Below are 27,398 nucleotides of genomic sequence, written 5' to 3'. Positions count from 1 at the left end.
AGCCAGTTATAACTATCAAATATATAATATTGTTAAATTGGATTATAAGAAATGATTCAGTCAGGAACATGCAGGAATACTGAGGGTGTGTATTTTCACAATGACAGCAATCATGCCTAGATCCCTTCTCTGTGGTGACTAGTGGCAAGACCCAAGGGAATGACCTGAAGCTGTCAGGTTCAGACAACGTAAGCCTGAGCAGGTTTAGGCTGGATATAAAAAGAAAGGGCTCTTTATCCAGAGTGTGGGGTTTGGGCACTGGAACAGCCTCTCTAGGGAAGTGGTCATAGCACCAAGCCTGATAGGGTTCAAGAAGCATTTGGACAATGCTCTTGGGCACATGGTGTGACTCTTGGGGTGTCCTGCGCAGGGAGTTGGCGTTGGGAGCTGGGACTCGATGATCCTTGAGGATCGCTTCCACCTCTGCAATTCTGTGATTTTCTGGTGCTAATCCCCGCAAAGATAAGGACTCCGCTGTGACAAGGCACAAGTGGAATCCGGTCGAACGACAGCTAACCAGTCCCTTCGCTCGTTCCGACGGCTCCACTACAACTTGGGGGTGTTAAGAGCCTTATCTATGGGCCGCTCCCGCTGCCTCCGCCGGGGCTCTGCCCCGTTGCCCCCGCACCGGGGGCGGGCCGGGCGGCGGCGCCGCTGCCGCGCTCCGTGAGGGAGCGGAGGCCGGGCCGGGCCGCCCCGCCCCTGCCGCGCTCCGTGAGGGAGCGGAGGCCGGCCCGCCCCTGCCGCGCTCCGTGAGGGAGCGGAGGCCGGCCCGCCCCGCCCCTGCCGCGCTCCGTGAGGGAGCGGAGGCCGGCCCGCCCCGCCCCTGCCGCGCTCCGTGAGGGAGCGGAGGCCGGGCCGGGCCGCCCCTGCCGCGCTCCGTGAGGGAGCGGAGGCCGGCCCGCCCCGCCCCTGCCGCGCTCCGTGAGGGAGCGGAGGCCGGGCCGCCCCGCCCCGCCCCTGCCGCGCTCCGTGAGGGAGCGGAGGCCGGGCCGCCCCGCCCCGCCCCTGCCGCGCTCCGTGAGGGAGCGGAGGCCGGGCCAGCCCGCCCCGCTGCTGCCGCGCTCCGTGAGGGAGCGGAGGCCGGGCCGCCCCGCCCCTGCCGCCGCTGCCGCGCTCCGTGAGGGAGCGGAGGCCGGCCCGCCCCGCCGCTGCCGCCGCTGCCGCGCTCCGTGAGGGAGCGGAGGCCGGGCCGCCCCGCCCCTGCCGCGCTCCGTGAGGGAGCGGAGGCCGGGCCGCCCCGCCCCTGCCGCGCTCCGTGAGGGAGCGGAGGCCGGGCCGCCCCGCCCCTGCCGCGCTCCGTGAGGGAGCGGAGGCCGGCCCGCCCCGCCCCTGCCGCCGGCCCCGCCCCGCCCGTCCCCGCGGCCTGCGGCGCTGCCGGTGCGGCGGGGCGGTCTCTGCGGGCCGGAGCGGCGCGCTGGGGTGAGCTCGCCGCTCCCTCGCCCGGAGCCAGGGGAACGCGGCGGGGAAGAGGCCGGGAGGGATGCAGGGCGTGTTGCTGGCAGAGGGGCGGCGGGGCCCCGGTGCGGCCCGGCTCGGCCCTTCCTTCCTTCCTTTCCCTTCCCTCCCCTTTCCTCACTTCCTCCGGTGGCGGAGCCGCCGCTTTCTCCGGAGAGGGCGCGCGTTTGGCCCCTCGGTAGGCAGCCCGCTGCCCTGCTGTGGCGAGGGGGGCAGGGAGAAGAAGAGGAGGAGGAGGAGGCAGGAGGAGGAGGCGGTGCCGTGCCGGGGGCGGGCTGAGCAGGGCGGGGGTCCGTTTCTGGGAAGGGGATCCCGCTCCGGGAGGGGTGCGGGCGGCGCTCGGGGGATGCTCTGCGGGCACGGCCCCCTCTCCCACATGCCCGGGGTCTCTCCTGCTGGCGGACCCGGAGGAGGTTTGCTTTTCCCCTCTCCTTGCGATTCCAGCCCAGCAAATCCATCCTCACGGAGGTAGGGCGACCTGTTTGTCCTGCTGGTAACGGTGTGAGCGAGCCGGGCCCTGCGAAGCCCCGGCTTCCATCGCGGGAAAGTGTTGTGCTGAGGGTTAATTTTGGCGTCGGGCTGAATTTCGGCGGCTTCGGAGAGGCACTGCCTGCGTTCAGCATCCGAATTTAAAGTGGGCCATACACTGCTGAAGTGCAGCGTTTTTAGCCTGTGCTGAGGGTGACGCTGGTACGTCTGCAGAGAGAGCTGGTTAAACCCGCAGCGTTCCGTCTCCAGCAGCAGTTCAGGTTATTCCTTGATGGAGCGCTAACACTCAGCAGTTCCCAGTTCACTGTGGTCAGGTGTCAGTAGACACAGTGGTCGACTTTAACTTGGAAAATATTCACCACAAATACTAAAATGGTTTAAGAGCTTGTTTGTTTTAAAATTGTGTTAGTGTGCCTAAAGGCAGAAGACCATCACTGATATTTTTGCACAATTGTTGTCAATACTTTTTACTGTGCAAATGCATCATCTTAGTTTATATAATATCTATGTATTATATATATTGTGCTCAATATTAATTGCTGTGAAAACTGTCATTTTGTGCTGGAAATCATAGTGATATTGTTAGTGAATTCAATATTGTGAGAAGACTCATTTCTATTTGTAAGTCTGTAGTGGCACTACTATTTTTAGTAGATGTTTTTCACCAGCTTTGCAGTTTTAAGTAGGCCAGATGCAGAGTGATTTGGGTTTTGTTTGTTTGTTTGCTGATGATAGTCAGGGCCAGTTACTTTGCATAAAATGCACTAGTGATCCTCTTATTGTGGCACAAATCCATAATTTTAAGGTTTTTTTTTATTCATGTGTTAGACACTTTCAGGATGAATGTTGCTTTCTATAGACTTGGTATATTGAGAAAGATACATATGACCTTCTAGCAGCACTAGAATTTATGAACTACTAAACTCAGTTCAGCTGGATTAGGCATTTGTTTCTGTGCATTTGGGCTTGAGTGTGATTGTCTTGATCCAGTGTGGTCTAATTTTCATAAATTCTCAAGTGCTTAGCCATGATTTTTTTGAAATGAATTTAGCACAATTGTTCTAGGCCTTCATTCATGAGAAAGAATGTATTTAGACTTTGACATTTTAAATTTTGTCAGACCATCCTAGCTAAACATTCAGTTTTTAAAACATCTTTGTTAAAATGTTTTACAGGGCATAACCTAGTTTCTAGTAAGCACGGCTAATGGATTTCACTCAGTGAATTAAGTCAGCATGGACAATATTACCAGTGATTTTGCAGAGGGTATTGATGACATGATAATGGTAAATCACACTTAGGATCAAAATCACAGCAGGGACTGTGATTTCTTGTGCTTAGGCAGCAGCATCCAGCAACTCAGATGAGTCATTTTGAAGGATCACAGATTTGTTGCTTGTTAAACATTCTCTGATTTAACTGTATGTGTTAAACATCTGTTCTTAATTTGGAATCATTAGCAACTGTGTTAAAAGACAGCTTGTACATTACCTCTGCTTTGCTGTCTTAAATTCAGCTAGGAGTAGAATTAAAAATGGAAAGTTGAAAAAGTAGTCTTAGAACTAAAAAGAACCAACTGGATATCTTCTAATGACATTATGCTCTTCATATTAATTTCATCTACTCCGTTATCCTAAAATAGCATCACTTCAGACATCAAGAGTTAATTTCCATCTTGCACTGACAGAAAAATTAGATAAATTGTATGGAGATGTGTTAAAATAAGTATTTTCTCCTCAACGTTCTTTGCTAGAAGTAAGATGTAAGTCTTTGCTAGAAGCTTTGTTGCTGCTTGGACTAGGTAATTGTTCCCTTACAATGTCCTTTAAGAAGAAAAGTAGAGCTAAAATGTAAAACCTGAAACTTCCTTTTGTTTTGAAGCACCTTCAAGAGCTGTACAAGAGGACTTATGAGTGAAAAAATCTTACAAAAATTTATCTCATTTTGAAATGCATGTCAGTTTCTTGAAATGCTGTTTTCTTTAAGAGCTCTGAAGAATTTTCAGGGGTTGTTTGCCTGGAATAAACTTTTGCACCATTTTGTGGAATAGTTCTTGAGGGAGTGACAAAATCCCAAGTGTTTCTCACTAATACATAAAATGCCTGAGCTATTTCAGGAAGAGTCCCACAATTCTGTGCTAGCAAAAGAATAGCTTTTCTTGTCCAAGTAGTATCTGGCTATCAGCCTTGTTGATTTGGGAAAAAGCCAAACAAACATGTAGGAGTAGTCAGTGTAATAAAGCAGTATCATGCTTGATGTTTGAGGCAATAATCGGTGAGGTGTTCAGTGTCTTTAAAAAATTGTGTTTTCTACTTAGAGAAATGTAGACATGATGAAATAGATGAGCTTTTGATATCTAAATGGTTTTTTTGGCCCACAGTTAACTCTGAGAAACTGAATGGCTATTAAGCTCTTATTGCTTATTTAGTGTTTAATGGAGTATGTTTGCCTTGAAATCGTCATTTCTGTGAGCTGGTGTTGGATAGGCTACAAAATCAGCTTCAGAGAGCACATAACAGGTGTGAAGAAGAGTTAGTACCAGATTCATTGGAGGTTTTTAACTCTTTCCCTTATTTTTGTATCAGTTCCTCTTTGTTCCCACCTGTCCCCTCCTGTCTTGCAAAAAATAACTAGGTTTTTTTATTTTCTTTATATTTTTTATTGCATGCAGATATTTCTTGTGACTGGAATGTGTATGTATACATACAACATACAAAAATAGTGTATGCATGTGTTAAAACAACTGTGGGGCTCTGACTGTACTAAACCTTAAAATCCTGATGTAGTTTCAGGTCTTTGGCAAGATTAGTCCACAACATTTAAACCAAAAGAAAGGGTTATTTTTAAGAAAATTATAGTTTTGATTTGATAATTAATTAATTAACAGTTGGAACTGGGTGATCTTCAAGGTCCATTCCAATCCATAGCACTCCGATTCTGTGAAGTGAGTACTGTCGGTTGGAATATATAGATTCTAAATGGGATGATGTATTGTCAGTTCTGTAACTGGGATTGTTTCTCTCTGTGTGTTCTAAGGGTTTAACAATGATAATATGCACAGGATTCAGTTTTGTAGTTTGCAATGCTGAAGTGTCTTCAGTGCAGCTGAGATCTGAGGCAGACCTTTGGAACATGGTTATGTTGGTTGCGCTATGGTTATGGTCCATCCTTTTTGTTAGTTTTTAGTATTTTCTTAAAATAGGATATAGCTGCATAATAGCTCAGTTGTTTTAGAGCACTGTTCTAATAATGCCAGGGTGCAGGTTTGAGCCCTGTATGGGCCATTAATTCTGGTTTGAGCTCATTTTAAAAGTAAACCTCTGGGATATGCTCTTAAGAAGGAGTCCAGAGGTGAAAAGACTATGGAAATGAAAGGGAGGGAGGAAGGACAATGCTGATGCCAAATTTGCAAGCTGTTTACTCTGCCATTTTTCTCAGCTCTTGTAGAATAAAAAAGGAAGTGTTTGGAAAAGGACAATAGTGTTTTGCAGGACATGGCTCAGTAACGGATTCTTCCATTGCAGGGAAAACTAGTCCAAGGTTGGAGCACTTTAATTTGACTTTCTGATTTTATGAGTTTCACTCTTGGGATGGAGAAAGGTGACCTGCTGTTTCCTCGGATGTTCTACTAATCTAAAAAATGTATTTCTTTTCTTTTCTTTCTCTTTTTCACCTTCTATCAATGGTCTGAGAAAAATATTATTCTGTACAATTGTGTGAAATTGCCCCGTTACTTTTGCTAGGTTACCATTGGAGCATAGGAACTTGGGGAAACATTTTTCTCACTAAAAATGGTAGTTTGGTGTTTTGGTTTTGTTCTTACAGGGACAAATTACCTATGGTAAGAGCTGCTATTTCAGGGTAAAGCAGAGCTACTTGAGTTCTGAACACTCAGATAAAGCCAAACTCTTTGTAAGGAGCTCTTTCCTGTATGCTGGTAAATCTTGCCTTGCTCCTCCAGTGGGAAACCTTCCCAGTCTTTAAATGTGTTACATATTTGTAACTTGTAATTCCTGCTGTGTTGCTTAATTGAGAACCTAGAGTATTGCCAAAGCAATCTACAGTATCTTCTGCTTATGTTCAGGGAATTTTGTGGAGGTGCATCAGTTGAATTTTTCATTCTTACTTTGATTAAAGTTTGGCCCAGGTTTGGATTTTTTTTGTTGGTGGCGTTTTGTTTTTTGGGTTTTTTTTTCAATATCCCTTTGTGTTCACTAAGGAAGATTTGTTTCGAACAGAACAATGCTTCAAGTGGTGTTTTTAAAGGCATTCAGACATTAAAATGTTTCTGAGGCAATGATGTGTTACAGCTAGAGACAAAATGAGCGCAGCTTGGAAGGGATTTAAGTGCCCTCCAGGAACAGGAGCAGTGACTATCAGGAGGTCACTAGTAATGTATCTGCTGCAAGCAGATTTCAGGAAAATTAGTTCTTGCAGTTATATAAACAGAAGAGGAACAGTGTCAGCAGAGTGGGTTTCATTCATTTATAGCAGAAAACTTTAAAAAATGTGTTTGGGTAAGCTTTGGAGACAGTCTCCAGCTCTTTGGGAGTTTTTCCTCCTCCTGATTGATAGTCAGCATTACTTCATAGGTACTGGTTTTATCGGTGTTGTCTCTTTATCAGGGTGTGTGTTGATACTGACAGAAAACACACTGAGAGTATTCTGCTAATACTCCTGCAGGTTAGTACAGCTTCATAACAGAAATTTGACTTCCAATATGAAGTCTTTACAGCTAATTGTATATTCTGTCCAAGGTGTTGGGTAGGGAAATTTGTGTCTGTGCCTAGATAAAAAATGGGGTTGAGCTTCATGATGGGAACAGAGCAAACAATGGTTTGAGACCATTTTCCTTGAGATATTATTAAAATTATCTGAAACTGTGTTTAAGTATAACTTAAATATTTGAATGTTAGTGTTACAATACCAATTACTGTATTTGGCTCTGTTCTTGTAAGAAATTTTGAATTTATCTGTGCTGTGTAGTGTGCTCCTAGAATAGCAGGTAGTGTAAGCAGCAATGTCAGCCCTTTTATCAGAAAACAGCTCCATTAGTAAATAACTGGCATGTTTTATTTGTCTCCCTATGAGGAAAGTTTTTAACAAGGAAATGTTTTTTGTTGTTTTGTAGGGTTTTTTGGTCTTTTTTTTTTTTTTTTTTGTTATGAGTGAAAATTGCTGTTCTTTTGTTGTCGGCTTTTCAATAGAAAACTGGCCTGTAGTTTTCACAGTACTTTAGAGTCTTGGCCACTATACTGGCCTTGTCATCCTATTTTACTCATTGGAAAGAAGAAACATTTTTAGATTACTTTTTTAACATTCACAGAAAAGCTTTTTATGGTGGGAATGTTTGGGCCATATTTAGTGTTGTCCAGACATATATAAGTATTCTAGGTGTTCAGTATGTTTCAAGAGTATGTTACATTGTGTGACTAGTTACTTCATGCAAACCTGACTTCTCTGATATTTTAATGTAAATTAACGTTGACTTTTTTGAAATTGCCTCCATGTGGCATGTTGTTTTGATTTTGCTGAGCTGCTGATAGCCTTTGAGTAATCCTTTTTTTTTTTGTTTTTAATCACGTCTTTCATCTCTTCTCGGTTAAATTCTGCTGTGTGTTTTTTTTTTTCCTTTTGAAAGAAAAACATATCATATATGGTGCTGTTGCTCATGTATGCTACAATAATATAGTAAACAAAAATAATTTAAACCAAGGACAATAAACTGGAAGAATAGGGGTATAATAATGATAGAAAAGAGAAGTAGCATTGTGATGTTGCATCTCTAAGATATGTGTAAAATTGACACATACTTCTGCTTCTGTCAATATGAATGAAAATAATTATGTTAATTGTAAATGTAGCTTGAAATCATGGGAAGCTCTCACCATATATCGCTAAAGTCTTTATTGGTTTTTGAGGGCAGGGAAGGACTGCAGTCAGTCCTAAGCTTGATCATTTTGATTCCTTTACTTTTCACTTATTATACTAGTTAAAACTATTAATAAGTGTAAAATCTGTATTTCATTAGAAAGCTTGAGAATTCTCTGTTTGGAAGCTTGAGTTACAGCCGTAGCAATTAGGTATTTAAAGAAAAAAAGCAAAATACGCCTTTAATTTAAATAGATACAAACTTTGGAGGCTTTCTTTCAAGGAAAAATAGGCCACTGTTGTCTATGACTTTGAATAGGTCGTCATAGAAAACTTACTTATCTAAATATTGTAGTGGTTTTGAGTGAATATATGAAGTTCTGAAGAAAACAAAAAAGCCCCATTAAAATCTTACATCTTTTGAAATCAAGGGAAGTGAGAAGAAGATACATCACGAATATTCTAACATGGATTCTTATTTCAGAAGTTTTATTTTCCTCTTAAATATTTTGACACTTCAATAAGCTTGTAGATTCTGTCATTTCATCTGCCTAGTAGATGGAGGAAAGTTGTGAATATAGTTTTCCTGGATTTTATTAAGGCATTTGATACTGTACCTCCCAGCATCCTTCTGGACAAGTCTGACTGTGAAGTGAGCAGGTAGATGGTCTGCTGGAAGAACTGATTAAGGGCAGGGCTCAACGGGTTGTAGAGAGTGGAGCTACACCTGGCTGGAGACCAGTCACCAGTGGTGTTCCTCAGGGCTCAATCCCGAGACCACTTCTGTTCAAAGTTTTTATCGGTGATCTGGAGGCAGGAGTCAAATGCACTATTAGCAAGTTTGCTGATGATACTAAAGTGGGAGGTGCTGCTGGCACTCTCAAGGGACAAGAGGCCTTGCAGAGGGGTGTGGATGGATTGGAGTGCTGAACAATCATCAATAGCATGAAACTGAACAAGAACAAATGCCAGACTCTGCACCTGGGATAGAGCATACCTTCCACGATTACAAATTTCAAAAGCACCTGGGAAGCAGCACCGTAGAAATGAGTCTGGGGATGCTGGCTGACAGCAGGCTCGAAGTTAGCAGTAGCAAACCTTCAAATACAGCACAACCATCTGGTCAAAAGGAGTGATTATCCCACTCTATTTAGCACTGCTGCAACTTAATTTTGAGTACGCTGTGCATTTCTGGACCCCAAAATTTAAAAGGGATGTGAAGGTCCTTAAATGTGTGCAAGAGGAAGGCTCTGAAGCTGGTTGAAGAGCTGAAGTAATGCCCTGTGAGAAGCAGCTGAAGGCACAGGTTGCATCTCATCTGGAGAGAAGGAGGCTGAGGAGTGGCCATACTGCTTTTTGCAGGTGGTGGAGAGGGAAGTTGCTGATACTGCTTTCTGAGGTGGTGGAGAGGGAAGTTGCTGATCTCTTCTCAGTAGTACCTAGTACTAGGGCATGTAGGTATGGCTGAAAGCTGCATCCATCAGGGCAGGTTCAGACTTGATAGGAAGAAACATTTCTTTACCAAGAGTGTTGTCAAACCATGGAAAAATTTTCTTTGAGAAGGGGTTGATGCCCCAAGCGTGTCTGGGTATTGCCCCTAATGCCATACTTAAAGTTTTGGCCAGCCCTGAAGTGGTCAGGCAGATGGATAAAGTGACTGTTTTCCTGTCCCTTTCAACTGAATACTCTATTCTATTCTGCACTCACGGTGAGTCAAATTACAATCAGACTGTTACTTGCCTGAAATACCAGGGACTTTTTTACCTTTGATAACACTTTCAAAAACATGTAACACAAGAGAGACTAGAAATAGGATTTTATTTTTTTTAACTCTTTCAGAACAGATGTTCACAAGTATTATCACAATGTGCAGGTGTAGCCAGGAGCATGTTAGTGCAATTTAGCTTGAAAAACCATTACTTGAAGTCTGGCAAAGGAAAGGCAGAGAGCTACAGAACATTGCAAATCCCCTACATTTAGTGGAGAGCCATTTGCCTGTGGGACTGTGTGGGGAGAACAGATTTCTGTCTCACGTCTTGTGGCAAGAAGTTAATGGCACAATTTGTATCCAATACAGTTGCTATGAACTCCACCTCTCCAGGCAAGTTTGCCCTTAGAGTTTCATGGAATATTCTGAATTATGGGCTGTTTATTATCCTGCTGATGAGTGTCTTGCATCCAGGCTGTGCAGAAAATGAACAAGCTGGTCTCTAAATATCACTTCTTCGTAGGCTGTGTTTGTTTTGACCACACATCCTTCCTGAATCCTGCTGTATAGAATAACCCAAACAATGGAACTGCCTGGAGCCAAAAGAAGTGGTGCCAGGTGAACCCAGTTTCTTTCAAATAAGAGACCCTGGGTCAAGCCACAGATGATACAGCAGTCTTGAAAATGTGTTACTGATATTTTAAAAATGCACTAAAAATTATCTAAAATATTAATCTTTACCAGAAACAGGAAAGTTGCTAACTGACTGATGCACAAAGAAGGCTCTTTCTAGGAAAAAAGCCTTAAAATTTGTAAGAATACAATTTTCTCTCTTTATTTGATAATGGATTTTTTTTCTGGCTGAATTTGCTTTTTAACTTTCAAAAACCCAAATCCCATACATCCTAACACCCAGTTTATAATAATTTTTTCTCCGATTTTAAATTATTTTGGTTTTTAAAAAGCACAATACCTGCCTATAGAACAATAACAACGTCATGTATCACTTCAGATGCAAAAACTCAAGTAATGTGGCAGAATTAATTCAGGCCAAGCAGACCCTGCTTCCTGAATAGCAAGAATAAGGATTAGTAATAGTTACATGCAAAAGAATTGTGTGGTATTTTCAAAAGTATGACACATCTCAAGGATAAACACACCTTTTTTGCCTTCCTAAACTTGTTCCACCACTAAGTTTCTTGGCCAGGGATGCATGAAAAACACTCATGTGCCTGCCTGGTGCTTGTATTGCCCACAAGGAGTGCTGAAATGTGGCACCTCTTCATGGGGCTGCAAGCCTGCAGCCCTTCCAAGCACAGGCTGTTTTGCACAAGCAAGAATCCCTGGAGAAATGGAGCCAAGGGAAGAGCAGAGCTCACTCCCACTGCAAATTTGTGATGGGTGAGAGAGTTGGGGCATGATTGGTGCTTTGGAAATGCAAGGGAGGAGAAATGTTGCTGGTAGTGCTAAGATGGGAAGGAAAATGTCTGGCCAAGTCACCATCTGTCACTAAAAGGGAAGTACTGTTTTTTAATAGTCCTCACGTGCCTGTAAGACAGCTGCCAAGAAGAATTTAAAATTTTTTTGTGCACCCACCTGAAACCATCTGAGAATGTTGGTGTGATGAAATGACTGATTATGTCATTAAGGTACAAAGGAACTTTTAATTTTAATTAATGAGAGAAACTATGGTAAACAATCGTTAGCACATACTTGGTGATTAAACAGTTTGCAGAGCTGTTGCAATGAGTGCAAAAAGCTGCCAAGCTATGTCTGTTCAGTTAAAGAATCATAACATTTTGATACCAGCTTAGTGTGATGAGAGAGACCCTGCCACGTGTCCAAACATGGATCTGATGGATCAGCAGGCAGAACAAGACTAGAGACAAATCCCCTTACTGTGAGTATCCCTTGTCTAGAGGGCTTTGAGGCAAAAAAGTCTGTCAGGAGTAAGGATTTCAGAGTACATGGAATTTATAAGCTGAATCTGATGTTTTGAGTCATACTTGAAAACAAACCAGTAGCCAGTGCATTTTAAAACCATGCTTTTCTCTTTGCAAAGGGCCCCACAAGGGAGATGGATGCTGAACTAGCACATTCTTGAACAATTCACTCTGGCTGTACTAATTGCATTGACATCCTGTGCTGTATCTAGCAGTAATCCAGACTGGAAGTAACAACTTCCTATATAATTGGCACTGAGTGCCACATCAAAATAAAATAAATATTTTAGCCAATGTAGATGGAATATTTTTTTTTTTTGGCATTTCAAGTCTTCCTTAGCTTTTCTTTTTATTTTGAAATACAACCATTGATGGCCTGATGTGAGGTTTATGTCTCATCCCAAACATTTTGCTATGGGCTACTGTTACATAGCAGGGCACTTTAGTGTGAGCTTTTCAGTACAAAGCAAGTGCTGTTTACAGCACTGGAGTGCTGTGATTCTGCTCACACCCTCGGGTTCAGGTGGCCCAAAGTTCACTGTAGTGCTCAAGGCACCTGACCAAACACACACCATGTATGTCTCCCTCCTCTACAGCCCTTTGCCAGCCATGTTTCAGGCAGCTGCTGTAGAAATAAAGGAGGAAGATACAAAAGTGCATTATGCTTGTCCACCCATGCCTGGTGCTTTGAATTCCCTAAAGGCTGTTCTGTGTGACTTGACCTAGACATTGACCATTCCTGGCTGGCCTTTTTATTACTCAGCTGTGATGTGTGTGCTCTGGCAGCTCCCCACACCACCTTTACTGTTCCCATGTGTCCTTGTATCCTTCCTTGTGTTTGCTTAGTGGTGTGTTACAGATGCCCTGTTGAGCTTTGACTGACTGTGTTCTCGCAGCTTTGGAGATGACAGGAAAAGAGTTGTTTGAAAGACGGGAGTGGGAAGAATTTCTCTATCTCTTGCCATTTACTGGAAGATAATCCACTCAGGAGGAGGCAAAGTTTTGTTCTTGAATTTAAAAAAGCTATTCCCTCAGTATTACAAAAAACTTGTCTGATGTGATTTGTACTGCAGGATGTATAAGTTAATCATCTGAGCATTTTGCATAAAATTAAATTTTCTTTGTGTTTCTATGAAACTTTTGTGACCTTCTGAGTCTGCTCTTTCTAGAAGCTTTAATTGGACAAATGTTCTCATGGAGGATTTAAGTGGCTCATGCATCAAACTGCTCCAGTTTTATAGGAAATTCAGCCTGAAATTCTTTCAAAAGCCTTGTAGTCAGAAGAGACTTAGGGTGATTGCATTACTTTTAACCACTAGTTACCCACACTTTTTTCATGGAGAAACTGTCTGGCAATGTAAGTCGCTATAGCAGCTGAATTTACAGAGCAAATAGCAATGTACATGTTTTATAGAATGATTGCTAAGCTATTCAGGTATTTTAATGGACTTTTCATCTTTCGTTTGTGTCAGCTCTGGATGTGCTATTAACTAACACTGCTATTTTTAAGGAATTGTACGTGGAAATTCCTCTAAGTTGTCTTGCTGTTTATTGAGAGCATTTATGTCAGTATTTAAAACCTTAAAGGTTGCACAGCATCATGCTTTTTATTCACTGTATTCAATAATCTCACTCTAACAGCATGGAGAAATGACCCTTCTAAATCTAGACAGTTCTCCCTTATTTCAAATGGCCTAATTGAACATTAATTCTCTTGCTTCACAAATCCTCTGAGAGATGAAGAGGATACTCAATACTCTGTTAAAAACAATTTCTAGGGCCTACTTACCTAATTCTTTTAGTCATCAGTTTAGCCAAAAGAGAACTGACATTGTAAGATGAAAATACCTCTTGGAATTATGGGGGTTTGTTGACTAATACGGCTTGGTTTTGTTTGTTTGTTTAGAAATTCTTCCTGTATGGATCAGCCTTCTAGTGATGGTGAAACTGGGAGAAGACCACTCTAAACAAACACAGGATGATTCGGGTCCCAGCTGATGCAGAAAATGCTCACAGTAGCAGTGTGGAATCTTGTCCTTCCTTACGGGATGTCCACTCCATCAACCCAACGCAGCTGATGGCAAGGATTGAGTCATATGAAGGCAGGGAGAAGAAAGGCATATCAGATGTCAGAAGGACTTTCTGTTTGTTTGTTACATTTGATCTCTTATTCATAACCTTACTCTGGATAATAGAATTAAATGTGAGTTCTCTTTTCAGTACCTACCTTTAGACAGTATATTAAGGTTTTATTCACTACAGGGACGGTTAATAAGTTGCTCCTTTCTATCCAAAATTATGTTATTTTTATCTATTTAAGTTTAAGCAGCTTATTTAAGCTTCCATGAACACAGTATCTACTCAACTGCATCTACGTTTATGAATTAAGACGTGTTTATCTTATGTGAAACCTTTAGATGTTCCTGTAGTCTGTAAGCCACGCTGAAAAAAACATTGGAAATCCAGTGTAGTCTTCAGGCATCAAATACAGAAATGTTACTGTATGTCTTTGAATTTAGCAAGAAGTGTGAATTTTAACCAGACTCAGGACTCTGCCTTTTGAGTAACTTTAAGTCAGTGATATTGCACTGAGGTGTTAGTCCCTGAAAATGGCCAAAACTTTTCTTTTGCTGTATTTTCTTTGATGTAAACTTGGTGCATCATACATTATAGATGGCAGGGTGCATTTAAACAACTAAATAAACTCCCGCAGTTGTCACCTTTTAACTCCAGCATTTGTAATCTGGAAAATGAGGCTACTCTAAAATTTCAACAAAGCAACAGGATAGCTCGTTTGTTGTTATTTCATAAGTAGCATCCTAGTTCTTGAGCTATATACTGGTTTGCATTTAAGAAAGGACACACTAGGGAGCAATCCCTTTTCTAGAAAGAAAGATCTGGAGTAAATATTTTTTATCAGCATTTTACTAGATAAATAACCTTGGTTATTAATTTACATTATGAAGCTTCAGGAGCTGTCTATTTAATAGTTCATTGATACAGTGAAAATACTCATTCTTATGTAATTTGAGAGAGCAGGTTTTGCTTGCCTGAATAATGTAATTTTGGGACTAGACTTTCTGTTTCTCTCTAGGTGGAAAAATGGTTGTAGCATAGTGTTCTGATGCAGTTCTTTTTTTAGGCCAGTTTCTCAACAGCTTATAAAACTAAGAAGAACAGAGTGGGTTTATATGTCTTGTTGAGGTTTCAGAGATATTCATGAGTGCTCTCAGAATATTGAAGATTCTAAATAGAAAATGCTACCAACTCATGATATCATAGTGTTTCATTTTGAATGCTACAGTATCAAGGGATGTCAAGATCACAGCAGTTTTCTTTGTAAAAAGTTGTATTTTCAGGACAACATATTATGAACTGGTGTCCTATACTGCCACATGTCAGCAGGAATAAAAACCAGGTTTTTGTCATTAGAAGTCAATGATATTAGAAGATAAAATTTTATATCTGGGATTTGGCACATGCTTAGGTTTTTTGTTCTGTTTCTCTTTGAATTGCTTTGTTTTCTGAGAAGTCATACAGCATTGTGTTAGGACCCTGTGTTATTGGTGCATAAGTAATTATGCACCAGTTGAATTGCCATGAGACTTCTGTAAACATTGTTTTCACTTTGTTGCAGTTATCCATTTTCCTTAGGTGTAGTGTAGTTTATTGTTAAATGGTTTGGGGAGTAGCTCCATGGCATTTTGAGCAAAAATCAAGGCTTTCATGGTTCTCCGTTTATCCTTATTTTAACATGGTGCTCACACAGCCACATAGTGATGAGCAGCTTGGAGTGGGGGAAGCTGATCTTCCTTATTTATGCTGGAAATAGATAATCACACTTGATGCAGTAGAACAACCAAGGGAAAGATGTATTTTGAAAGTGTTTTGTTAGGTAGACATTGAGGGGAGGGAGAGGAGAAGAAATAGAAGAAATTCAGAGTTGGAGTGACTAGTCTTAGGCAAACACTGTCCAGCAGTGTAGTTGGAAAAGTGTGGAAGTGTGTAGACTGCATTGCTTTGAGATAGTGAGCATATGTTGTTGGCATGCTTTGGTAACTCCTTTCCTTAAAAAGATGACAGTAGTTGAACTCAATGTTAAAGCCTTCTGTTGGTGTTTTACATAACTATTTCATGCAGTGCTTAATTATGGAATTTCAAATTAAAATCAATAGGAAATGGACACTGAAGTTTTTAATTTGCAACTAAGATAGATACTCCTTTCACTCTCTGAGCCAATGCACATTGAATTATTTTCTTACAAGGCCAGTTTGATCAGTTGAATCCTTCCACTTGAAAAAAAACATGGTGGCTAAGGAAGATATTATTCTGAATCTCATCAGGAAATTGAAGAATTAAACTTGAATGTTATTTGTGCGAGATTAATAGTTTCAGCTTCTGCTTTTTTAACTGTGGATCTTTTGGCTCAGCTCTCTTAACAAATCATGTGAGGGCTGATAAGAAGGAAATCTGAAGTATGATTCAATTTTTGTTCTCTTTCCTATTTGCTAACATGTGACTAACTAGGACTGGATTATGGTTGGCTTTTTGATCAACTGTTTTGATCCTCCTTATAAGAGGTAAAATGCTTTGTGAGTTTATGTAACAGACCTTAACATTTAATCATTTATTCCTCCTTCAATAACTGGTTTGCTTTTATTTTGAGACAGCCTGAAACATCTGGTTTGCCTAGGCCAGATGACAATCTTAAATGTTTTCGCTTTGAAAAGTCTATGTAATCTTGAAAAACAAATAAGAGCATCATTCTTGGCAGACAGCTCTTCTGTATGTAGTTTAATGATCTTTTTGTATATCAGCAGGGAATTACTAGTTTTACTCTTCCTATTTGACTGTATTTTTACTCTTCATATTTGAGTGGATTTTGTTTTGTGAAGCTGTGTGTATTGTTGTTCCTTTGTAGGTAAAAGGAGGCATTGAGACTACCTTAGAGAAAGAAGTCCTACATTATGACTACTCCTCTTCATATTTTGATATATTTGTAAGTGTTCTTAAAAAAAGAAAAGCAGCAAAAGTATAGTTTTCCAATTCCTCCTTCCACAGATGTTTCCTAGTTTGAGTCTTGTGAAAGGGTTGATCTTTTCTTGATAATTTAAAGCAGAAGGGCCAAGTTTCACCCATCTAGGGGTTACCCAATCCTGCTCTGGCAGCAGGCTCATGGAGCCTGTGGATAGAAATGCTTAGGGCCAGTTGATTTGCATCTTTAGCTTTGGGGTCTATGGAAAAGCAGATGGAAAAGCCAGTCAAGAATGTGATTTTGATGTGACATAAGGTAATTCATTAAGAGGACAAGACCCATAGCCTTCCACTCTAAAATCATATTGCTTAAATGAATGTTTTTGTCCTTCATTGGGCATAAGGTGGCTGCAATAAGGAGAGATTTGTGCCCAGGGTGACCTGCACAGGGCAGTTTTTTCAGAGTTCTGTGTTTTAACTCAAACAGTAAAAAGAGATGACATGATGATGCTCCCTTACTATATATATGTAGCTTAGGCACGTAACAGGAACTCAATTGTATTAGGAAATTCCTTTCTTTAGGCAAAGCTGTAGCTCTGTAGTAGCAATGCATTTTGAACTGCACGGCCCAAGTAAAAGCTTTTTCTTTACAGTTCTTCTAAAGAGAAAGGTTCTTAATTCTACCAGATCTTCTTTGCCTTGCAGAGATGACTTGATTTGGTATCAGTCATTTTATACTGATGACCATATTCAGAATCTCTCTTTGAAAATGGTGTAAAAACCCATCCTTACTTCTGCATTGGATATTTGCTGTGTCAAATTAATTTATGTACTAGATTGAAAAATTTTATAAGCTAGCAAATTATGCTTCTTCTCCCTTTTCCATTGTTTTGCTGGCAGGATCTCCATGATATACCATGCTGCAGAAAGCAAAAAATGTTATCTGTAAACATTGATGTTCTGGAAATTACTTTATCCCGTAGGTGAACCAACTTCTCAAAATAATGCAAAATAATAGACTTTTATTCCCTGGGAAAGACTTGAACTTTAAATTTTGCAAAGTTTTTTGTGGGTTTTACAGGATTTCCTCTGTTTTTACTACACATTTGTGTAAGATTAAATGGGTTTATCATACCTCTGGCCATGACTCTCTTTGATTTCTCTTCATTTTTAAGCACTTGTTTCACACTTTTTTGATTCTGAGCACATACTTTAAAAAAAGTTGGAGACAATCTACTGTCAAAAAATAAACAGAGAAATTGAAGCTTGGAGTCTCTGATTCAGAGATCTTGTCTGTTTGCTATTGTTATAATTTTCTGGCCTACAAATACCATAACTTACATTTCTCTACTGCCAAATAGAATGACTTGCTATTATGGGCAGCCACATAAAGAATAATTGATTGTTGCAATGTTAATATTTCACAAAATACTAGAAGTATAGTAGCACACTGCTAAGATCAGTGAGATGCACAGTGATGCACGAGGTATTTGCCGGATTAACTGTATCCAGCTGTTAATCTGGATTAATATAACTGTTTAGATTCCAGTCAAGTAAAATGGTTGTGAAGACACTTTGTATAGTTTTCTTCTGTTTCTAACTTATTAGTGGAATGGCACATGCTTGCATATTTGAGCCTGTCTAGGCAGGTGGATGTTGCCATTTGCTTTACAAATGGGATATTACTTTCTATTTTTGTTTTATAAGGACACATCCAAATTTGTTTCTTGGTAACAGACTGTCCTAAGTTTCTTTGTAAGTAGTTAGTATTTTTTTGGTGAGTTGAGACTATTGTTGTTCTTCTGTGTTCTGAATTAACCAACCAATATTTTTTCCTCTCTCTATAGCTACTGGCAGTCTTTCGGTTTAAGGTGTTAATACTTGCATATGCAATGTGCAGACTGCGCCATTGGTGGGCAATAGCTGTGAGTAGTAGCCAAGCATAATGGAGTTTTTCCTAGAATGGATCAAGCAGACAAAATTTTAGATGCCTCTTAATGCTTGTGTGTTAAGAATCATCTTGATGGTGTATATATAAAAATTTGTTGTAAAGTAACAAATTAAAAACTTGTTTTCTAGAAGATTTTCAGCCTAAAGGCAAGAATTTAATAGCACAGTGGATGTGGTTCTTATTAGGTATCACGTTAATACAAATTGAAGGTTTATTTTTCACCCAATATGGATGGCTAGTCATCCATAACTGCTTGTTACGTCTGAGACTTGTTAGTCAATTCTGGAAATATATTTCCATTTGTAATAGTGAACCTTCTTCAAAAACAAGACTTGGCATTATTGTGCCAGAGATCCAAGTGCCTATTAAGTCCCACATTCTTACATTAAAAAGTTTTAGGTACCACCTATTGAACACTAGCACCTGTATTGCTTCATGCTCCTCAACAACCTCAACAAAAGGTTGAATATGAATCCTTTTTTTAAAAAGGAAGTTGTCAAGAACTGTAGGCAACCACTGTCTTTAATGCAGCTCTATAGTGTGGATGACAAAAAATGCAAAATTTGGTGAAAAATTCATGCTTCTACTAGTCAATACTATAGGTTGTAATACAATAGGTGTATTGCTGGCTTTGTGCTTTCTAAATCAGACTTTTTTTTTCCTTACACTGTGGAAAGTGCATGTAGAACATGTTCATGTCTAACTTTCTTCAAGCAAGTAGCATGTGGTTTGCTTAGTGCTCTGAGACAACACGCAGAGATTTTTATAGATTGTGTTACTAGCATGGCACAAACATACAAAGTGGCAGGCGCTGCTCTGATAGTGCTTATATTTAAATGCATGCTTCTTAAAAGTCCTTGCCCTTGGTTGTGTAGCTGTAGAATATTTCTTAATCCTCCAACTTGATGCCTTTGCTTGTGAGGGGGTGAGAGTGAAGCCATCATGGTAGCAAGTAATTAGATATGTCACTGAAGGTTTTGCCAAAGCCTTGAATCTTAACATCCTACCTGTGATTTACAGAAGTTGATTCTGCTGTTTTTTAAAGAATTGCTGGACCCAAATACACTAGAAGATATAGAGGCCTTGCTTATGTGAACAGTACTTGTTCACTACTTTTTCAGATTTTGGGGGTTTTTTAGATACTTTATTCAGCATGCTGATTTTTAAAAATATATCAGATATTATCAAGTCTTCAATAAAAAAAATTTTTCAAAATACCACTTCATGAATTAAAATATTTATTTCAATTTACTCCCACAAAGATGTTTTGTTTTTTGAAATGGATATTTTGATTTGGATGGTAGTGAAAAACATTTGGAATAACTGTTGTTAGCTTTTATCCCAAGTGGTGGGATAAAAATAGTTGGGTTTTTTTAAAAGGACTTGAAGAATAAAGTACACTATCTTTATTATACAGTAAGATCACAATTTGCATAACTCAGGTAATTTAGATTCTACACAAATGCTATGTGGAAATCAAATGTTTGGAGGTGTTTGTATTAAAAGTTACCTTTAATAATGTTATTTTAATAACACTTCAAGTTAATTGTATCATGCTTGTTACATTATTAGTTTATGTGATCTTGCTGTAGTCAGTAAATATTTGAAGTTGCAACTAATAGATAATGGAAGAAATAAGAAACTAAATTCATTCATTAGTTTATCTGTTCTGTCTCTTTCAGTTTACAACAGCAGTGACCAGTGCCTTTTTATTAGCAAAAGTAATTATTTCACAGGTATATATTCTAATCAAATGTTTGTTTTACTTTGTTTTCTTAAAAGCAAGATTCTTTAGGGTCATTTTTGTAATGTTTTCTTTCTTTCTAGCTGTTCTCACAGGGTGCTTTTGGCTATGTGCTGCCCATCATATCCTTCATACTTGCCTGGATTGAAACTTGGTTCCTGGACTTTAAAGTGTTACCACAAGAAGCTGAAGAAGAAAATAGTAAGCTTGTGTTATTTCCCTTCGGTCACTGCAGTTGGCAACACTTGGTCCCATATTAACCGGCAGAAGAATGCTTCTTTCAACTTCTCACAATTTGAAGAGCTGTGGAAAAAAATAAATCAAATGGCATGATTTTTTTCCTCTTTGGGAAAGGGAAACATATGCCTTCAAAGAAGTGAGGTGCTAATTTAGGGAAGCAAAGTTAAAAGTCAGAAGGGCCAGATCAGCAGTTTGTCAAGCAGTTGGGAATGTGTTTAATTTTGTATGTTTGATGTATAAAAATTTAACTGCTTGGGCTTGTAAAACTTTATTTTTTGGATAATGCATAAAGTGTCTGGCTCCTGTTTTAGGAAGAGTAGATACAATAACTAATTTGATGTCACTAACTCTTCTTTTGAGGTGGAAAGGGGAAGGCAAAGAAGTGTTGTGGAGAGTCTGTTTCATGCACAGGCAGAATGAGACCAGAACAAGTATGAATTTCAGCCTTTGAGATGAGGCACCAGCTCATCTGATACTCAATATATTCAACTAAATAGAGGAAATCCACTGTTTTGGTTGAAAGAGAATACTGCTTGAGTGGTGAGGAAAGGAGAGCTTACAGATGCTTGTGGGTTTCAACAACAGGAGAGTAATGATACAGCCAACCTGTTCTTTATGCATCCCTACCTGAAAAACAGTCTGAAATTCTGTTGGAAAGGCATGTTTATCTGTTAGGTAAATCAAAAAACTGTATGTAGTCATGGATACCTCAATTTTTATGTGCTCTGAATGCAGTCTTCCTACTTTGATCCTTTTCCTCTTCTTTTTCACTTGTCTGAGAAAAAAGTTGATTAAATGAGAACAGTAGGGTTTACCTGGAGAAAAAGAAACTTAGAGTAATTTTTTTTTATCTTATAAAGGGGATGAGGAAATACAGCTGCATCACTTTGTTATCTAAATAGATAAGAAATCTAACCAGTTTGGAGACTTTTGCATTTTTTGATATTGAATATTCACAGACAAAATATTCAATGCATACACATGCAAATAGTTCATGAAGGTTGCAGAAACTGAGTATGTTGAGACACATAGGTGAAAGCAAGCCATTAGTGAAGGGCCATGGTGGCAGAGAGAGAGAATAATTTATTTGGTTTTGCATGGCACCTCACTGATCATTAAAAATGTGTTTCATAAGTTTTAGTTAGCCAGTGAATATTGATGAATTTACATACGGCAACCTAATAATGTAATCACACATAGTAGAAGGAAAAAATCCTTAATTCATGCATGCAATATCTCTGTTTTGCTAGTGTGTGTCACCTTAGCTTCCAGCATTTAAATAGAAAACCTAAGTGTTAAATTAATTGTTGATGCTTTTAAAAAAGATACTTATTTAAAGAAGTAACTAGTTAGGAGTGCTAATATAATACATCAGTCTTCAGGATTCTTCATCAGTATTTGATCTTTAAGACTTTATGTGTTAGCACTGAGGAATTATTTTTTGGTATTTTTTTTCTTTCAGGATTTTTGATAGCACAGGATGCTTCAGAACGAGCAGCTCTTCTTCACCCAGGAGTCCTCTCTGATGGGCAGTTCTATTCTCCTCCTGAGTCTGTAGCAGGTAGTTACATTTACTTAGTGAAAGATTTTTTATATTCACTTTACACTGCTGTATATTTCATGCTCTTCAAGAGGGAAAGGGGAAAAATAGATTTTTGTTTTTAAATGAAAACTGTATTAGTCATCCTAAAATGCAAGATTCTTTTTTGTTCAGTAATTCAGTTTAGTTGCTACTTACCAGTTGAGTTACAAGACGTGATTAATGTATTTTAAGTCATGTTCTGACTAAAAGCAAGGTAAATCTGAAATAAAATGGCACCGCAACTGAAAGGAGGCAGTTATGGTTTGCTTCTGCCACCAGTGATCCAGCCTGAGCTGTTCTGTGATTCTGTGGTCTCTTACCTGCCAGCAATAACATTTATGCAGCAATGCACAATTTAATCCAGTCTAAATTTGGAGCTTTATACTGTTTTAGGATAGACAATGAACCTAAAACTGCTATAAGGTAAACTGAAATTTGAATCAGAGCTTCTTTTCTTTTTTCATAACAAAAAGAAAAAAGCCTTCTCTCTATGAAAAGGTTCACCTGTCTGGGTAATGTTAAGTACATTGTAACTCTGCATATCATTTGGTTTGTCTAGTTGAGATATGAGTTGATTAAATAAAAAATAAATATAAATACTGCAAGATTCAAGAATGTGTCTCAAGCATTTCAAGGAAACAAACTAATTTCTTAATGGATCAAATAAATTTGAATTACCTGAGAATGCAGTGGGGACGCCCAACTCCTGTATCAGTCTTTTTTCCCTAGAATGTAAACCTCTTTGCAAAGCTGTGCTGTATAATGCAATATAATTAAAATAACATCTGCTAGTTGCTACTGCAAGTCTGCCTTTCTTGGATTATAAAATTATAGATGTTGGTTATTTTTTTTCATTTTAATGTCTGTCTCTGGTTTCTCTCTGCTGAGCATCTTGGCTTAGTGAATGACTTCGAGCTCCATCTAGGGGTCACTGAGCATTAGCGTTGAGTATAACCAGTGATTCAAAGTGAAAATGGATTTTAGCTAAAACTATGGGTCTGCTTTGAGGAATAATGGAAGTATTGTACTGGACTCAGCTGTTCAGCCTGGGTTTTGTGGGGTTTTTTTGTAGCAACAGAATACATAGTGTGAGAGGAAGTGTAATTGAAGCTAACATGTTTTTCTAGACATTGTGGCTGGGTCAGTGTTGCTTGTGCAGTGAGATGTTGTGTTTCAGCATGCATGTATTGACTGTAGGTGTGCCATTACTTTCAGCTAGTCCTGTGGGATTAAGTAACAGCTCAGGTGCTTTTTTCAGGTCTGCCCTTTATGGGTATGAGACACAGAAGAGACAGACAGATTAATATATTTGAACTAACACACACTGGTAGTCACAGAGTGAAACTGCTGGATAATGTAGAGTAAAAATAGCTCATTATTAATTTTTTTTTTTTCAAAAATCTGCATTTCTTTCTGAGAAGACAAACTATGGATTGTTCTAAGAGAGCAATTTTTGGTCACTTTGCTATACATATTGATTTGACAAATATTTAGAGATAAACTATCTCCTGTGATCATGCAGCAGGGAATAAACCTCTCTGCTGATATGGCAACATTTTTTAAAACAAATCTTTGCTTTTAGGAGGTGACATATAAAATGAATTTTCAGCATATTTGTCTCTTTTTGTTTTTCTTGAAGCTACACGTGTCCAGGGACATGCCCTGTAGCCACTTCTTTATATGTGCTGACCCTTCATCTTTGACATCGGTTACTTGGTAACCAAGTCTATTCTGGAGGTAGTAAGTGGAAAATCAGCCTGAAAAGAATAAATTTATTCTGTTTCTGTACAATTTGAGCTTCAATACGCAGCTAATGTGCCATTCCAAAAATGAAAGACATTCAGACTAATTTGTCCAAAAAAAGAAAAAGCTTAACACTTTTATGTCTTTTAACTTCTCTCAACTGATCTACAGCATTCTTGTCTTCATTCTCAGGTTCTGATGAAGACTCTGAAGAAAAACAAGACAGTGAAAAACCAATTGTATAGCGAATAAGAAAAAGCAGGTAAGTTCCTTTGCGTAGAACCTGAATATTCCTAAAGATATGCTTTTTCTTCCTAGTTCCTTTCCAAACAAATTAAATGGTATGTTAACTCTGAAGAATTAATAATTGTTGAACTCAGTCTGTCTCTCATAGCAGCCTTCAAGAAGGAAATCCTGCCAAGTCTTGAGAGCCTAGAGTTGGGTTCCTTTGCATTTATTTTTTGGCCCTCCTGGAAAGGACAGTGGTGGACCAGATGTGTAAAAGCTCCTTTTTTTGGCAGCAAAGAGATACATTTCTTTGGAGACGAAAGCACAAAAATGCTAGGAAAATACTTTATTTGGTTTAAATCTAGGACAGGTATGCCTGAAGATTTCACGGGCAAACCTGCTTTGCTGTTTCCCCTCCTGTTTAAAACTACAAGTGGGTTACACTGGAGCAGCCTCATCTTAACATTCTTGTAGTGTACTTTGTTGAAATATGAGATTACTTCCTTATTTTGGAAATGACTTAATTTACTTCTGGAATTATCATGCCCCATGCTTTCACTTTACCACTTATAGCAAAGCTCAAGCTGGGGGAGGTATTAAATGTTCTTGAGAATCAGAAACTTCTGATTTGAAGCCTTCTAGTGCTCACCTGGAAGAGTGGATGACCTTTTCTTTTCAGCCTACCTGTTTACAGTATGTTTTCTTTACTCCCATCTTCATTCATCCTGACTTGTGTGATCTGTTGCAGAAAGATAATCTGCAGGAAGTTGTTGCGGTTTGGAAACTGGCAACAGAGTCTGTGGCTGACTTGCTGGCAGAGCTGCTGACAGGAGAGTTTACTCAGAAAGTAAAGGGAATGGTTCCCATGTACTGTAATACCTCATGAAGATGTACCTTGTTGACATATGTATATTAGGTTGCCTCCCAGGTGGTATAAAAGTATTTGTCCACAATGTATTTTATTATTCAGTGATTCCTGAAGTTGATCTTCTAATGACTAGGTAATTACTGGAAAGTGTTGTCTTGTGTACCTAATCAAGAGACTGGTAATATAATGAAGTAAAACTTCTCTGTGGTGGAAGTATATTTAATAATTGTTGGGTCTCACTAGATAAAATTATTTTATGTTATTGCAGTTTGTCATTAGTTTATGTTTACTTTTTTTTAACTCCATGCATTTTCTTTTTTTTTTTTAATGGATATGTTCACTTTCTAAAATAAAAATGTTAAAACATGAGTAATTCATTATGATATTTCATTGCTTTGTCATTGGAAAAATCTTCATTTACCACTTCTATATATGTGGAGCAATAAGGACTCCAGTTTGCCTAATTTTGTGCAAAATGTATTACAGTACTGTTTGGTGCTCCCTACATGGCCTGTAGGGAGGCCATGTTAGTAGTAGTGGCACATCACTTCTTTGTGGCATTGGCTTCAGTATGCTCTTCCTAAAGTTCTCTTCTGTAATTGCTGGTTTATCCATTACATTGCTTCAGAATAGCCAAGATCTGTTTCAGAGGATGCAGCTAAGAATAAACTATTAGAAGACAGAGAAATTCAAACCCTGTCATTTAACAATGTTGGAATGTTCCTAACCAAGGATCTGGAGTATCTGAGGAGAGACTGAAGAAACTGGACATGTTTAGTTTATGGAAGACTGAGAGAGAATCTCATTAATGCAGATAAATATCTCTCAAGAAGGTGCCAAGAGGATGGTGCCAGACTCTTTGGTGATGCCCTGTGACAGGACAAGGAGCAATGACTTTAACCTAAAACACCAGATTTGTCACCTCAACAGGAGGGAGAACTTCTTTACACTGAGAGTTTAAAGAAGAAGAGCACTGAACAGCTGCCCAGGGAGTTCATGGAGTCTCCCTCTCTGGAGACATTCTAACCCCACCGGGATGCATTCCTGTGTCACTTGTTTTAGGTGACCCTGCCTTGGCAGGTTGGACCAGATTATGTCCAAATGTCCAATCCAACCCTAACGATTCTGTGATTAAATTCAGTGAGAAAAACACCTCTGGAATAGGAGATCAAAGGTTCCATTAATCCTATGAACTTTATAGTGAGTTGCACAACTCATGACTTTACTTGAACATCCTCTTCAATCTGCAATATGAAATTCCTCTGCATATCTAAGAAATTCAGCCTATTCTCAGTGCCTTTGTCCTCTTGCAGTTCAGTACTTGGAAAGAAAGGGAATTGATACAAAAACTACAAAGCGGAACAAGCCATATGCACTGGTGACAGAAAATCCTTGGGATGGGGGGGTATTTTGTTACACCAGACATGAATAGTTATATTTGGGAAATGTCAGGTAACGATTTTGCAAGCCTCTCCTAAATAAGCATCTTGTGATTTTGGAGGTTGTTAGTTTTGTGAGGGTTCAGGTACCCACACAGCAACAGCAGTGTGATGAGGAGCTGGCATTTGTTATATGGCATTAGAGTGCAGACCAGACTGGTGCCACACTTAACATAGCCTGTAGTGATCTAAAGACATTTCTCACTTGTACATGTCAGAGTCCAGGTTCTTCTGGATGTTCCACAGAGGGAGCTTTTCATATTCAATATCAAACTTACTTACTTGATCTATTGGGCATTACATGTGAAGAGTGACACAGCAGTATGCTGAAATCACGACACAAGCACATTAGCAAGGGCAAGATACAATGAAATTACAATACAAATACAATTTTCATTACTAGTCCCTGTATTTTCCACAATTTCCATGCCCCCTCATTGCCAGAAGTAATATGTGGGCTGAGGCCAGCTGAAGCCAGTTACTCACTTGAGATTTCATTTGCTGGGCTGGCTAAGGAAGACAGGATTCTCCAGGAGTTAACCCATTGCCAGGACTGTCATCAAAGAGAGGGAGCAGAAGGAAGATGCTTTCTGGAACTATGTGGTTTTCTACTATTGAGAGCTCCCACTCTTTTGAAGGTGGCACATCACAGGTGAGAAATTCAGCATCTGTACTTGGCACCCCTGAAATAAATGAAGTTACATAGCCTCTGTATACTTCCCTTGAGGCCAGCAGATGCCCATGAGAGGACTTGTCTTTTTGGACTCGTATCAAACTGCTGCCCTTGGTGAGTATTTCTCAGTGTAAGGCAGGGTTTGGGACCTCAGCAAACCAAGAGGATTAATGCTCCTGCTTGTACCAGCTGCTTTCAAATGGAACGGAAATCTTTACAGTGCAATAATGAAGCTTGTTTTCCTTTCTAGTTTGGATGCTAGGCCTTCTGGACTTAGAAAAATGTTTTCCCTGTTGGGACACAGCCTTGAAAGTAGCAGATCTCCCAAAACCTACTCATTAAACTAGAGACAATGAATATTATGTGTGCATGCTTATTTACTATCTGCCAGAACATTACCATTTCTATTCTGACTCCTTGATTAAAAGGGAAGGGATTTGCCTTATTTCTGCAAGGACCTTGAAATATTACAAGACTAACTCCTGCA

The 27,398-nt window shown here is 39.6% G+C and overlaps 1 protein-coding gene across 3 annotated transcripts; it reads left to right on the top strand.

The window, feature by feature from the left end:
- Positions 1-1,342: 1,342 nt before the first annotated feature.
- On the top strand, positions 1,343-27,268 carry STARD3NL (STARD3 N-terminal like). 3 transcript variants are annotated; one of them, XM_021553294.3, is made up of 9 exons: positions 1,343-1,422; positions 13,376-13,672; positions 16,391-16,468; positions 18,291-18,368; positions 20,077-20,130; positions 20,222-20,339; positions 21,841-21,939; positions 23,896-23,965; positions 24,680-27,268. In XM_021553294.3, the coding sequence occupies exons 2-8, from the start codon at positions 13,448-13,450 to the stop codon at positions 23,946-23,948; spliced, it is 705 nt and encodes a 234-aa protein (XP_021408969.1). In that variant the 5' UTR covers positions 1,343-1,422; positions 13,376-13,447; the 3' UTR covers positions 23,949-23,965; positions 24,680-27,268. The 3 variants fall into 3 exon arrangements, with proteins under 3 accessions (XP_021408969.1, XP_021408970.1, XP_021408971.1); XM_021553295.3 differs by lacking the exon at positions 1,343-1,422 and adding an exon at positions 1,487-1,636; XM_021553296.3 differs by lacking the exon at positions 1,343-1,422 and adding an exon at positions 1,765-1,926.
- The last annotated feature ends 130 nt before the right edge of the window (positions 27,269-27,398 follow it).

Source organism: Lonchura striata, chromosome 1 (genome assembly GCF_046129695.1).
Source record: "Lonchura striata isolate bLonStr1 chromosome 1, bLonStr1.mat, whole genome shotgun sequence".
NCBI lineage: Eukaryota > Metazoa > Chordata > Aves > Passeriformes > Estrildidae > Lonchura > Lonchura striata.
The sequence above is the reverse complement of the archived record's forward strand: the minus strand, read 5'-3'. Positions and strand labels throughout refer to the sequence as shown.